Source organism: Osmerus mordax, chromosome 5 (genome assembly GCF_038355195.1).
Source record: "Osmerus mordax isolate fOsmMor3 chromosome 5, fOsmMor3.pri, whole genome shotgun sequence".
NCBI lineage: Eukaryota > Metazoa > Chordata > Actinopteri > Osmeriformes > Osmeridae > Osmerus > Osmerus mordax.
In genome coordinates this window covers 10,548,738-10,561,755 of record NC_090054.1, presented here as the reverse complement: position 1 = coordinate 10,561,755, position 13,018 = coordinate 10,548,738, and the positions used below count along the sequence as shown (strand labels likewise).

Here is a 13,018-nt window from a genome sequence, read left to right as displayed (position 1 = left end):
CTTCGGTCCGAATGCAGTGGCAGAGAATCGCTTGCGCATCCGACAGACAGGAACCTGTTATAAGCCTGCGTGTGTGTCGGCTAGAACAAACCCAGACCATGTCTGTCATAAGCTGAGAGGTGCTGTACAATGGGAGGGCAGCTTGATTGCTCTTAATCTCCTAGGTACCTCCGGGGAATCATGTGAGGTCACCCCACCAATACCACAGCCCATGCAGGGCTCCAGAGGTCCAAAGGTGAGGCGTGGGGGTTTAGATGGAATCAGAATGATAACAAAGAGAGGAAAAAAAGGAGATTGCGGTTGGCAACAATAATCCAGTGAAAACTAGGGCTATGGCCTCACAGAATGCCTTAGCCTGGTCTGGGGCAATACTGCTTAATGTTATAAACATAATACTATTTATTTAATGCAGTTATTTACATTTAGTCATTTAGCAGACGCTCTTATCCAGAGCGACTTACAGTAAGTACAGGGACATTCCCCCTGAGGCAAGTAGGGTGAAGTGCCGTGCCCAAGGACATCCATCTGACCCCCCCAGTTATCTTACTACAGAAATGTTATAATATATTTCATATACCTATATTTATTATAACATACTGTAATATATAGTCTAACACAGTGGTCTTCAACCCTCGTCTTCAGGGACAACTGGCCTGTATGTTTTATGTGTTTGCCCGCTACAACACGCCTGATTCAAATAGATGGACGTTATCAGGCTTCTGCAGAGCTTCATAAAGACGCATTCATTTGAATCAGGTCTGTTGGAGCAGGTAAACATCTAAACATACAGGGCAGTGGGCCCTGAGGACAACTGGTCAAATGTATGGCTATATTAAATATAACTTGCAATAAATACTTCTCATAATCACAGGAAAGCTTCAAGGTCAAATGGGTGTTATCTTGTTGATTGTCACAGTTGAGCTACAGATTATTATGCAAGTGTACTTTTGGCATCCCAAAACCATCTTTCCATTGACAGAATTACATCAGAACTGAGGGAGGACTGAGAGTGTGTGTGTGTGTGTGTGTGTGTGCGCGCGCACATGTCAGCAGGAAGCACAGATGCTGGGAAATTGTGAATGAGTTTCTGGCCTGTTGACACATGCATACTTTTATTTGCGAGAAGAGAAAATCTCTTCTCCATAACATGCCAAGGCACACACACTATACACACACACACGCACACCAGATGTTGATTTAGAGAGTCTCCCTGGTGTGTGTAATGGTTATTTCATTGAGAATCTGGAAGTAGAGGCCAAGCCCGCTGTCACGTGTACTGGCAGGCCAGTCATCCCAACTGGGATGATTCTATCAATCAGCTGTCTGGGGAGGATTCTGCAGGTCTAACTCCCACAGTCAACACTGCCAGGATTACATATCCACCCACCCACCCACACAAACACACACACACACAAACGCGCGCGCACACACACACACACACACGCACACACACACTCATAGTAAGAAGTACATCCACCCAAAATACATGAGCCATGTACATTAAAACAGCTAAATTGGACAAAGACACGTGAGGCTCCGCCACAGTAAAGAGGCTTAAAGCTTCAGAAATTCCGATTCCCTTCACCCTCTGTAGACAGAAAGCCTTCTGCCGGCCTGAAAAGGCCCGTATGAGGAGGATGCACACATGGTACAAGCATGCCAGCTTCTGTAAGCCTCTTTGAGTATCCAAAACCAAGCAGCAGAGGGAAAAAGCATGCAGTAAATTTCACTTCCACTAGGTGGCAGTAGTATTGTTTAAATGTGTGTACTGTTTGAAAATGCAGCAGTCTCCTGTCCCTTCCTACATAACTATCATTCTATGGAGGATTTAAACTTGACAACTGCTATAATGCTGCTTATACCACAAAGATAGCATGTATGTTGGGTTTATCTGTCAAACTCTAGCCCTGCAAATGCAAAACATGTCTGATCAGATATTGAAAAAAAAAAAAAAAAAAAAGGCTTAGGAAATAGCCAAAATAGATTTCATAGTTGGTTCTAATAGGTTTTTAAATGGCGTTCTTCAAAGCTACACCCGTCTTCTACCCATCATCCCAGTCTACCTCTGGGTCCTTGGAAGGGAGGCTTAATTGCCAGAGCAGGAGAGCACCCGGGCTTACTGGTAGCTTCAAACGGGCGTATGCTAATCCACCACAGCCAGGGTATATCTCTCAGGAGAAACTCTCACTTCAAGGAGTAGTTTAATACTATTCATTTCTATTCCCCGGGAGCAACTGTGGTGTGCCCTTGTACATTCGCTGCGTACATTCCTCAAACCTCTTAATCAGTGTCAAATTTGCCAAAAGCACACAGGAGAATATAACTGGGGAGGTACGTCGTTCCTCAGGCGTAGAGAGAGTGGGACTTCCATAGGTGGAAGGTGACGAGGTGATTGATGGATCAGGAGTTCTGCTAGTTCTGATGGGTTGTTCCCGCTCCGGCAAAGTCAAGTGGAGCTTTGCCGGTGCAGAACTGGGAGTCCTTCTACTCAATTACCAGGTGGAACCGCGTGGCCTGACACACGTGTGTTACCCGGTCGTTTAGCCCCGCTGGGAGAGAAGCGAATACATTAGCCCGCAGGGAGGGGGGGTAGGGGGCGGGGGCGGGTTGGGTTCTAACAAACTCATTTCTTCTTTCTGAAAGACCCCAGTAACTAAAAAAGATTTGAGAGAGAGATAGAGAGAGAAAGAGATGTTGTATCAACAACAGTCAGTGACCGTGGGCCCGTCTCGACTGATTACCTTGAAAGCCTGATTAACGGTGGTTTCGACCTCCTTCCAGCAGAGCCTGGAACGTGATGGCAGAGAAACCGTTTGTCTTCAGGAGCACAAACACGTCTGCCGCATGTCAAGCGCAGAGTCAAAGACATCCCCTTCGATTAATACTGGCCTGGTAAGAGGCTGTGTTCATCAATCTGATAAGAGTTACGAGATACATGACTTCTCACTCCCAACATCATTCTTCATGTTGTCAATCAGTCATTACTCCCCAACGTGACCATGTTATTTACCGAGAAAGGCATGTGTACTCTATATAAATGAGTACACACTGTATCGTACGTATGTCCACTTTGGGTGAAGTACTTTTCTCACAATTTGAATGCTGTGTTTACTGTACGAGGTCTTGGGGCGAGGGGGTTACACACAAATACTCCACCCAAGTCTCTCTCTTCAGGGAGATATTGCTTGCACCCTCCCCCATATTTCAAACACTGTTTACACCCCCTCCTCTTCTAGGGTTGTAGTAGTTTTAGTTTTCAAATTAAAAAAAACTTTCTACACACACTTGCCATGCCATCACGTACTGATGAACACATCATGTCATGTAGACTTGCTGCAGGTATTAGGTTTTACACATGCTCCATAAGCAAACTACCACACCATTAAAGACTTTTCCACAACCAAATACCAGATGACAAAGTCTGAGGGTATTAACTTCATCTGCTGTTCCTGTGAGGAGACTGGGTTTGTCTCATTAGCATGCCCTGTTTGAACAAAGGGATGATGAAAACAGCAAGAGAAAAATAAAGAAAATACATGACAATGGATTGGAGGAGGTGGGGGGGGAGAACAAAATTAAAACTAGGACATCTCTAAACAATAGTTCAACAGCTCCAATTTCAACACGTCCAAAAATAAGGACACCTCCCCATTCTCTGCTGCAGTCGATATCCATCTCCTCTGTGCCTGTGTTTACAGAGAGCACCGCACAGCTAATTATTCACTGCAGCATGACGCCGACTAAAAGCACCATTTCGGTCTCTTACATCATCTCCATTCACACCCATGAGTGGGAGACGAGGGGAGCAGGCGACCCGAAAGCACCTTCATGTGCAACGCGGAGATAGCTAACGCTAACCGCTAGCAACTGACAGAAACCACAAGTCACTGACGCTTCAGGGGGAACAACCTCAAGGGACGAGCTTTATGGAGATAAAATATTGAGAAAGCGGGGAAAGAAATTGCCACAAAGCAACCAGATATCCATGGCTGTGTTGATTTTCCGTGTCCTTCGACAGCAGAGTTGGAGACAGCCGAGATAACAAGTCGATAATAGGACGGTTCCTCCCTTGCGACCGGTGTCGGGGGTCATCTATAATTCTCTACACCATGTGTTGTAGTCCATCTGAACAGATTGTCTGCTGCGTTATGCTATCAGTATCGTGACAGGCAGAGCAGATGGCTCTCCTCTCTCCATATTAATATATATATATATACACTGTAAATATATATATATAGATTTCCATTACAGTTGGGACAGATTGCCCACTCAATTGCCCGGTGACAGACGTGGTGACCCTTTCCTGTGCCAAGCAAAGGGCCTGGATGGTGGAAATGTTCTGTACTCTGACCAGCAGGTGGGGAAAGAAGGGGGACAAACAGCTAACTGCAGTATCTTTATCATCAATGCCCCCACCTTGTTTTTTTTGTTGTTTTTTTACATCAAGTCTGTCTCCAACTTGTCTTTGACATCAAGTCGCTCCGTTCCCTCCCCACACGCCACCGCCATCACTTCCGGGCGCCTCGACATATGCCTGCCGAAGATCCTTCCTGACTGGCCGTCACTGCAGTCATATGACCACCGATAAATAATTCACAGCGACTGAATGTGACGATGACGTACGGCTGCCTGTGCGTGACGACAATGCCATCAAGACACCAAAGTGTTCTGGGAAAACAATTGGAGCTGCTTCTCTTCATCGAGAGGTTGGTGCGATTTAGGCCAACACCCCGAAATGCACTTGCGAAAGTAGGCCGGCGAACAATCCAGGCCAAGGGTGTTTTCCTGGCTGATTCTACCAGGGAGAGTTTGTTCCTAAGTATGGGTTGCTCATTGGATGGCAGTTCTGAGGGTCGAGGGTTAGGGTACCCCAGGTTCTGCTGTCCACCTCAGCAGAGTCATGACATTCCTGCTTTGTCCTCTCCTATTGCTGAGTCTATGGTTGGCCTGGCCGTGCCTGGGTCTAAGGCCTGAGTCATCTCCAGCCCTGTGTCACTTTCACTCCAATGTGTGTGTGTGTTTGTGTGTTTCCTGAAACAACAGAGGAGCAGAGCCCTGTCACTTTCAATGACGAGCGAAAGTTGATTCCTGCCCCAGGCCAAGCCAGCTCAGCTCATAGAGGGCATGCAGAGAGAGAGAGAGAGGGGGGGGGGGGGTTGAAAGAGAGCGAGAAAGAGAAGTAGTGTGAGAGAGACAGTGAGAAAGATGGAGGTGAATAATTGAGAAAAGGAAGGCAGAGTGAAACAGCGAGAGTGAGAGAAACAAGGAGAGGGGAAAAAGAGACTTACCAAGCCAGCTTCTGTTCAGGTACACAGACACAAACACCGGAGGAACAGTGAAGAAGTCAACCACAGAATTGACCTCCAGCCAGAACCATAGCTTGTCATTGGCTGCTATGAACTGTGGTAAAAAAAAACAACAACAACAACATTAAATATCATCAAAATCCTACTGGCCCACAGAAACACAAAAATAGCACAGAAAATCAGTGTTTATAGTTTTCCTGACATGACATATTTGTGAATTACTGTCAGTGTTTGGAGTCACGTGGACGCCAAGGAGCGCTAAGCAGCTTATGAGTTTATTTATTCATTGAGGATTTTCTGTGGTTAGGTTTTACAAATGGAGTGCTGCTCTGGCATCACATTATGTCAGCATTATAACAGTAGAATCAACATGAGAAGATCAGATGTAGGTACTGTGTGTGTGTGTGTATGTTTATGTGCACGCGCATGTGTGCATGCAGGCTAATGTGCTTACCCGCAGACCAAAGTAGAGGAGGAAGAACACGTTGAACGCCATGTCGATCTGTAGCGTGAAATCTTTGTAGAAATTCTGACAGGATTCTATAGGGCTGTGGAGAGACAGCAGAGAAACATTGTTAGCGATGCTTTCATGTTGCCGTGCTGTCAACGAACGATAAGAGAACGCTGAACGTCTGTTTCGATTTCAGAATACAGATATCGCCATTGAGTGAAATATAATTAGTTCAATTCGTTTATTAGTGCATTGAAAACCTACATTAACCTAAAAAAATCCTACAGCATAGTGGAGTAGCTAAAATGGTGCCCCTAAGAAAAGACAAGAGATGGAGACGGCTATAATATGCTCCCTTATATAATAATAATCTATCTTTAAGTCTGACCTGGGATTCATTATTAGAGGAAACGGATGCATTTAACAATGTGATAATGTATGCAAAGTACTGTGTCGTTCTTCATCCAGCTCCACTGTGTGTCTGCGTTCCAAATTAGACAAATGAATGTGTTCTGGTCCAATGAACAGCTCATATGGTAGGAATATTCAGTGGAGGAGTGTGTGGAGGAGGGGGACCTATTGGAATGTATAGACTGTAGACTGCCAGCTGTCCATGAAGTCAGTCAACAGTGAAAATGTGCCCCTATTCGCCATGAAAAACACACTTAAGCATAAAACACTTTGACAGCTACATTTGACATGTATGATGGGGGTACGTTAAAGCTCCCATAGGACCAACTACAGGCCATAATCCTCCTGCTGTGGATGTACTATGAAGCGCCTTAATGGAGACTGGTGCTGTGGGAATGATTTAATGGATTAGCAAATGGGAGATCCAGTAGAAAACTGATCGGCTGTGGTGTGATCACTAGATCTGTTGGACTTGACTGATGGTGCCCAGGGACTTGTCTTGGACAGTAGTGTGTGTGTGTGTGTCTGTGTGTGTGTGTGTGGGGGGGGGGTCATTATAAACATGTGAATCCTGGCACCTGCCCAGGCAAATCAAAATGGATCTGTTTATACAATACAAAAAACTGTGAGTGATTGAATTAGGTTAAAAGGCAATTCCTCATGAAGTACTATCAGACTCTTGACAGAGGTTAATTTGCTACTGACCCTTCCAAGCATTTTACATTGATCTGGCCTCATTTATTTACCAGTCACTGACCCTCCTGTTTTATCAAATAAACACAAGCTCTTCTCCTGTCTGGCCCCCCAATGGCGGAATCAACTCCCCACCTCCATCAGAGACACTGACTGTCTCCCCACTTTCAAGAATAGGCTCAAGACGCACTTGTTCCGGGAGTACAACGGCACTTAGGAATGCTTGGCTGGACCTGATGTTTCAGGATCACAATGACTCTTATTGAGAGTCTTGTTGCTCTTGTTAGGTAGTTGTAACTGACTTAAAACTATTGTACTTGCTGTGTAATATATTTGTGTTGCTTACTTTTTTCCCACAGGTACACCCTTGCACTTTTGAGGTTCATGTTGTTAAATTGTTTAATTGTAACTTGTTCAACTACATGCTCTTGTGGTTTTTCCCTTTGGGACTTATTTAGTTTTCACAATGTATGCTTCATGTTTTTACCCGCAATGTTTGGGTTGTTATGATCGGTGACCTATGCACCTTTGTAAAACTCTCTTTTGGAAGTCGCTCTGGATAAAGTGTCTGCTAACTGCATAAATGTAAATGTAAACAGCTTTAAGAACAAAAATAAATAAATGATAGCCTTCTGTGAATCACATGAAATGCATATACTTGTTGTTGATTAAATGTCATAGTTATTCACCACGTGTTGTTGGTTAGTCTCTTAATCAGAGATATAAAAACATGCTGTGTCACCAGAAGCCCCACTGAGGTTGTTACCCTGTGATAAACACCACACACACACACACACACACACACACACACTTCAGACACGCTGAACATAACATGTTGCCGGGTGGGCAAATTGACAACTTTCAGGAACTGCTCTGCCCTCATTCTGTGGTGGAACTGACTGGCTGTCATTTGACCTGAAAGATGTTCAACACAGGAAGAGCTCTGAGACAGTAGCACATTCTAGTAGTGTAAACAGTGAGACAGCCATGAGGGGCTGAAAATTCACTCAAACCGGCCTCAAACCGGCCTGACACAGTACGGTTCTGTCCCCAAATCCAACAGCAGTCAACTCTCCTGTCTCTATACACACTGGCAATGGCTTTGGTGATGAAGCTGACAAGTAACGCTTGGCCAAACTAAACAACAAAATGGCAATTTGGCATTTGTTTCGTTTTTGGAGCGTTCAGCTCATCTGTGTGTGAGTGAGTGTGAGTGAGTGAGTGAGAGAGAGAGACAGACAGTGTGTCTGTGTGTGTGTGTGTGTGTGTGTGTGTGCGTGTGTGTGTGTGTGAACGCTATGTGTAAGACCTCACTTCCACAGTGTGGATTTGAAGGCCTGACTCCTGGTCTCAATGTCACTTCACACTCTGAAATCACATGGGATCCACGAGCCACATGCTGCCAGTGCCCTAGCAGAAAATAGATCTGCCCACTGAGGTTCTTATTACCCAATAGCAGCCTTCTTAAGCCTAGGCTTGGCCTGGGGCACACTGTTGTCCTCAGCAGTGACAGAGAGAGGCAGGAGGGAGGGCAAGAGAAAAAAAAAGAGAAAAAGACTCTAGAGAAAGAGCAATATGAGGAGAGATGAGTCAGGGGGTGAAGGTGACAGAAAGAAAAAGGAGAAATAGAGAGAGAAAGAAAGAAAGAGAGAGGGAATGAGAAATATGGCTTGAGAGACGGTAGTCAGTGTGAAGGAGGGAAGAGGGAGGGATGGAGAGAAGTGGGGGAAGGGAGAACGAAAGGACTCCCCGGGGCATTAGACCATTTTTGAGACACAATCTTCCCCGGCTGTATATAGCACACAAGGCCTGTTCTAGGCCAGATGGAAATTGCCTGGAGATTCTGGTGCCTCAGGTTTGAACTCTGGTCATCTTGTATTTGAGTTGGCGAGGCGCTTCGGTGCACTAGTTCCAATAATGTTGACAAACTCACACACGCGCGCGCACACACACACACACGTGCATGCACATACACGACACCAGCCTGAGGGGCAGCTGTAGAGCCAGGGGAGGTGGGGAGGTTCTATTTCAGGACAGAAATCTGTCCTCACATTAACATCCTCAGCCTGTGAGGGATAGCTTCTTCTTCCAGGAAGCTTACAGTGGAGGTGATGACAGCGTATAAATAGCTCCACACCTTCAGTCAGCAAGCAGTAAGCAACCTAGCACTACGCCATAGCCCGCCACTGACCTTCGTTCCATCCTGGAGACACACCAAGGTTGTTCTCACAACAACATCAACATCAACAACCAACCACCACCTGCTACGCTAATACTGCCCACTTCATTGCCAGCTCCTGTGTATTATGGTTGTGTGAGTGTGTGTGGGAAAGAGTCCTGCCAGTACTGTACTGTGGGAGTACACACTTGTCTGTGACCTCTCAGTGCCCCCTCTCCCCCAAAAGTGTAATGGGCAGGGGAGGAAGGGTGGAGGAGATCTGAGAGAGGGGCAGGTTAGTGCACCAGTGATTGATTTAGGTCAAGACACCATTACTAAAATAAAAGTGATTTAGCACCGGCAAGGGCACCAGACAAATAAAAACCTTCCCAGTGGAACTAAAAATAGCTCCTCCATTTTGACGTCCCCTAAGTACAGCGCTGAACAAGCGTCACCCGCGGGGCTGACAATTGTAGCCACTTATCCGCCCTGGTTCTCCCAGAGCAGGGTTCCGTGGGCTCTCGCGGGGCCACGGTTGAACGTACAGGATCCTGCTACTTTAGGAGCACACGTCCCTCATTCGTACAATACAAGCAGCGCTAAGGGACCGCGAGGTGGACGGCAGCAACAAACGCCAGCAGCATTTCCGATTTTCGACGCTAGAGTGAACGTCCTCAGAAAGTTCCGAACCACATACTTTGAAATGTTATTTTAGGAGGCACTGCAGCTGTATAATGTCATCCTGGCGCTTGTGGAATATTTGCACTATAACTGGCCAAACTCATTCTTTATCTGACATCCTAAATAGTGTGGTAGTATGAGTATGGAGCGAACTGCAAAATATACTCAGCTGAAATGTAGTTAAGACGCCACGAGGCACAACTACATGCAGTGCCTCATTTCCCTTTGAACACAAAACCAGTTAAGGAGATAAAGATCCGTGCATATGTACCGGTGTGAGCAAAAAAAAAAAATGTAAGTGGGCCTTTCTTATCGGAAAGTTGATTAAAGTCTTCAAGCAAATGAAGTCTGGCTTCGAAAAAACGCTCTCTTTACTTTGTTCAGGCAATGTCGAGCCTACATTTAGATTAACTCTGAAGAGGAGCCGGGCCCAATTCGCCACGCTTCTCAATAAGGAACCAGCGCCTCCGTCTGGAGGGGGTTTTGGGGTGGGGGGGGGCGGGGGGAGCGTTGCACAGCCACTTCCCCAGTGTGAATAATTGAGGAAGTACTGAAGCTCGCTCTGCAGGGAGCTGGAGGGGAATTCAGGGTGGGGGGGAGGACGGAGGGGTGCCCAACATAAAATCAGCCCGGCGTGCCCGACAACACTTGAAGGGTCACGCAAAATCCCGTCAAGACTGTGCTTCAAACTGTCCATGCTCAAGACTGTGCTTCAAACTGTCCATGCTCAAGACTGTGCTTCAAACTGTCCATGCTCAAGACTGTGCTTCAAACTGTCCATGCTCAAGACTGTGCTTCAAACTGTCCATGCTCAAGACTCTTCATTTACAGCGCGGGGATTCAAGAGACATAGGAAATATGAGAAATGCATCGTTAAATCCCGACTGCTAGCTTATTATTTAGAGTAATTAGTGTGATGAACTACGGTAGTCAGTCCTACTAATTCCACACAAATTGGCTAGTTAACTTCCATCCCACATATTCCATGTTTCATACACCTAATTCTAAGCTATTGGTAGAGCCCGCAGTAGTGCACGTTAATCACAGCCTGATTAGCTTGGTGGTTAGCCGGGCTAACCCCGGCTAACCACCACTCTGCTCCTGGTAGCCCAGGAGCAGAGTGTGTCGGGGCCTCCTTCAGACCCTGCCTCCTCTCAGACGAGGCCCGGGTATTAATAGCAATTAAAACCTTCATCACTGTCAGAGGGAGCAGGGGAATACTCCCGTCACAAGGCCCCACTATCAGGTTCCTCCTATCCGAAATAGGCAAAGTCTGGCATAACAGTGGAATGGGATTCTTTTTAAACCTGCCCAGGGACCGGGGAATACAATCTGATGCGTTCTACTGGCTGGAACAATATCAGGGGAGGCTTATAAGGGAACTGTTAACAGGCATTTTAATAGACAAGGTGGGCTCATCAGCAGGGGTGTAGTTTTGGGGGTCTCCGTCTTTACACCCCGGCACCGTAGACACCGCACACACACACGCAAGCGGACACACACGCACACTCAATTTAGCCTATCCTTCACCACCACAAGGTCTGCCCTGCCAGCCTCCCAAGTCGGCCATATTTCTCACCTTACCCCATTAATAAGTCATTAGCACTGTTTCTTTTTCACTGCTGTCATTGATCGCTCGAAAGACTCTAATGACTGTCAGAGGCAGGCACCATCCTGCTCGAGCCCTGGCCAATCACACAGCCATCTCATCCCCCATAAAGTTTGTGTCTGTGCGTGTGTGTGTGTGCATGTGGGTTGTGTTGTCTGTGTGTGTGTGTTTGTGCATCTACGAGTATGGGGCGTATTGCATGCCACCGGTTTATCTCCAAAGGGCTCACTAGCGCCTGCACCCGCCTGGGCGATATCAAACCTCTGTGAGTGTATGGAAATTGCTCGCGCGCGTTACACGCGTCACGTGGGTGTCCACTCATGTCAGTGTGAATAGATCACTGTGCACAAGTCTGTGTGTGTGTGTGTTTGGTGTGTGCAAGTGGGGTCATGTGTGTGCGGTTATGTGTGTGTATGCGCAGAGGATGCGTGCACAGCGTGTGCGTGTAGCGTACACACCACGTGACGTACGCCACAAATTAGCAACACTTACGCCACTTGAGCACTACGTCTAACTACATTTACATTTAGTCATTTAGCAGACTAAATGTAAGTCGCTCTGGATAAGAGCGACTTACATTTACAGTAAGTACAGGGACATTCTCCCGAGGCAAGTAGGGTGAAGTGCCTTGCCCAAGGACACAACGTCAGTTGGCATGACCGGGAATCGAACTGGCAACCTTCGGATTACTAGCCCGATTCCCTCACCGCTAAGCCACCTGACTCCCTGTTTGATATGTACACAGGCAGGTGTTATTCGTGCTCCGCATGTTATTAGGCTACGCAGCACAACAACACCTGTGCACACCTGCCCGCCCAGCGGAAAAGAGAACAACATGATCTGGGTAGTCCTTAGTCGCTTGCCTTGTCTGGTGTTAGGCTACTGCCAACTAAAGAACACAGCGCAGACCCTTATCTTCCAACATCATAACATCATTCGTATAGGCTAGGTTACCCGCAATTGGCCACAACTAGAAGATGCAAGACGCAAATAAGAACATGGTGGATGCGAGTCCAGCCATGGCTTGTTTGTTTGAGGCTGTTCATCCGAGCGATTGGAAACACGTCATGGCACAAAACACATTTCGGACCAGCGATCCCTTGATGTAGCCTAAATAGCTTATGCGTCGAGACGTGCAGGTGCTTGCAGGGCTTTCTTTGCTGTGCCGGCATGTCACCTATGCGCAGCACCAATAACGCCCGCCTATACGCACGCCTTATCAAATGTAATATGCGCCAATTAAGCCTGCCTATAAGCACGGCTCGTTAGCCATCAAACTGTCAGGTGTGGTGTTGATGTGACGTTTGCTACAACTCGCCAGAGTACGCGCACTTCCCCCGTAGCGGGGACGCGGCGAATGCACCGCGTGCATGCCACGGAATACGACCCATAGTATGCAAGTGGGGTGTGCGTATGTGTGTGTGCACATCTGTGAGTGTGCGCGCGCGTGCGTGTGAGCAGGAGCCCATGGAAAAGAGAAGTAGAGCAGTAACAAGGGCATCCCTTAAAGGAGGGCCTGCTAAGTTGCTGTCCTACATACGGCCCATCGTCATTTGTTTTAAAGCCGCAGAAAAGAGAGGGATGAGAGGAGGTATTAAAACAGACCAGGATTTGGGAGGAGGAGGGGGGGGGGACGACGACACACGCACAGTATGCTCCAAATAAAAATAGGACCCAAAATAGCATCAGCTTTGCGACACATTTTGGAT

At 46.9% G+C, this 13,018-nt stretch overlaps 1 protein-coding gene across 9 annotated transcripts in view; it reads right to left on the bottom strand.

Moving 5' to 3' along the window:
- The window catches only part of LOC136943397 (calcium-activated potassium channel subunit alpha-1a), a 122,183-nt gene that overhangs the window by 53,746 nt on the left and 55,419 nt on the right, over positions 1-13,018 (bottom strand). For all 9 annotated transcript variants that reach the window (XM_067236688.1, XM_067236686.1, XM_067236687.1 and 6 more), the window contains 2 exons: positions 5,761-5,854; positions 5,289-5,400 (listed from right to left, as the gene is read on the bottom strand). In XM_067236688.1, the coding sequence (XP_067092789.1) occupies positions 5,289-5,400; positions 5,761-5,854 (206 nt within the window). The remainder of the gene's footprint in view (positions 1-5,288; positions 5,401-5,760; positions 5,855-13,018) is intronic.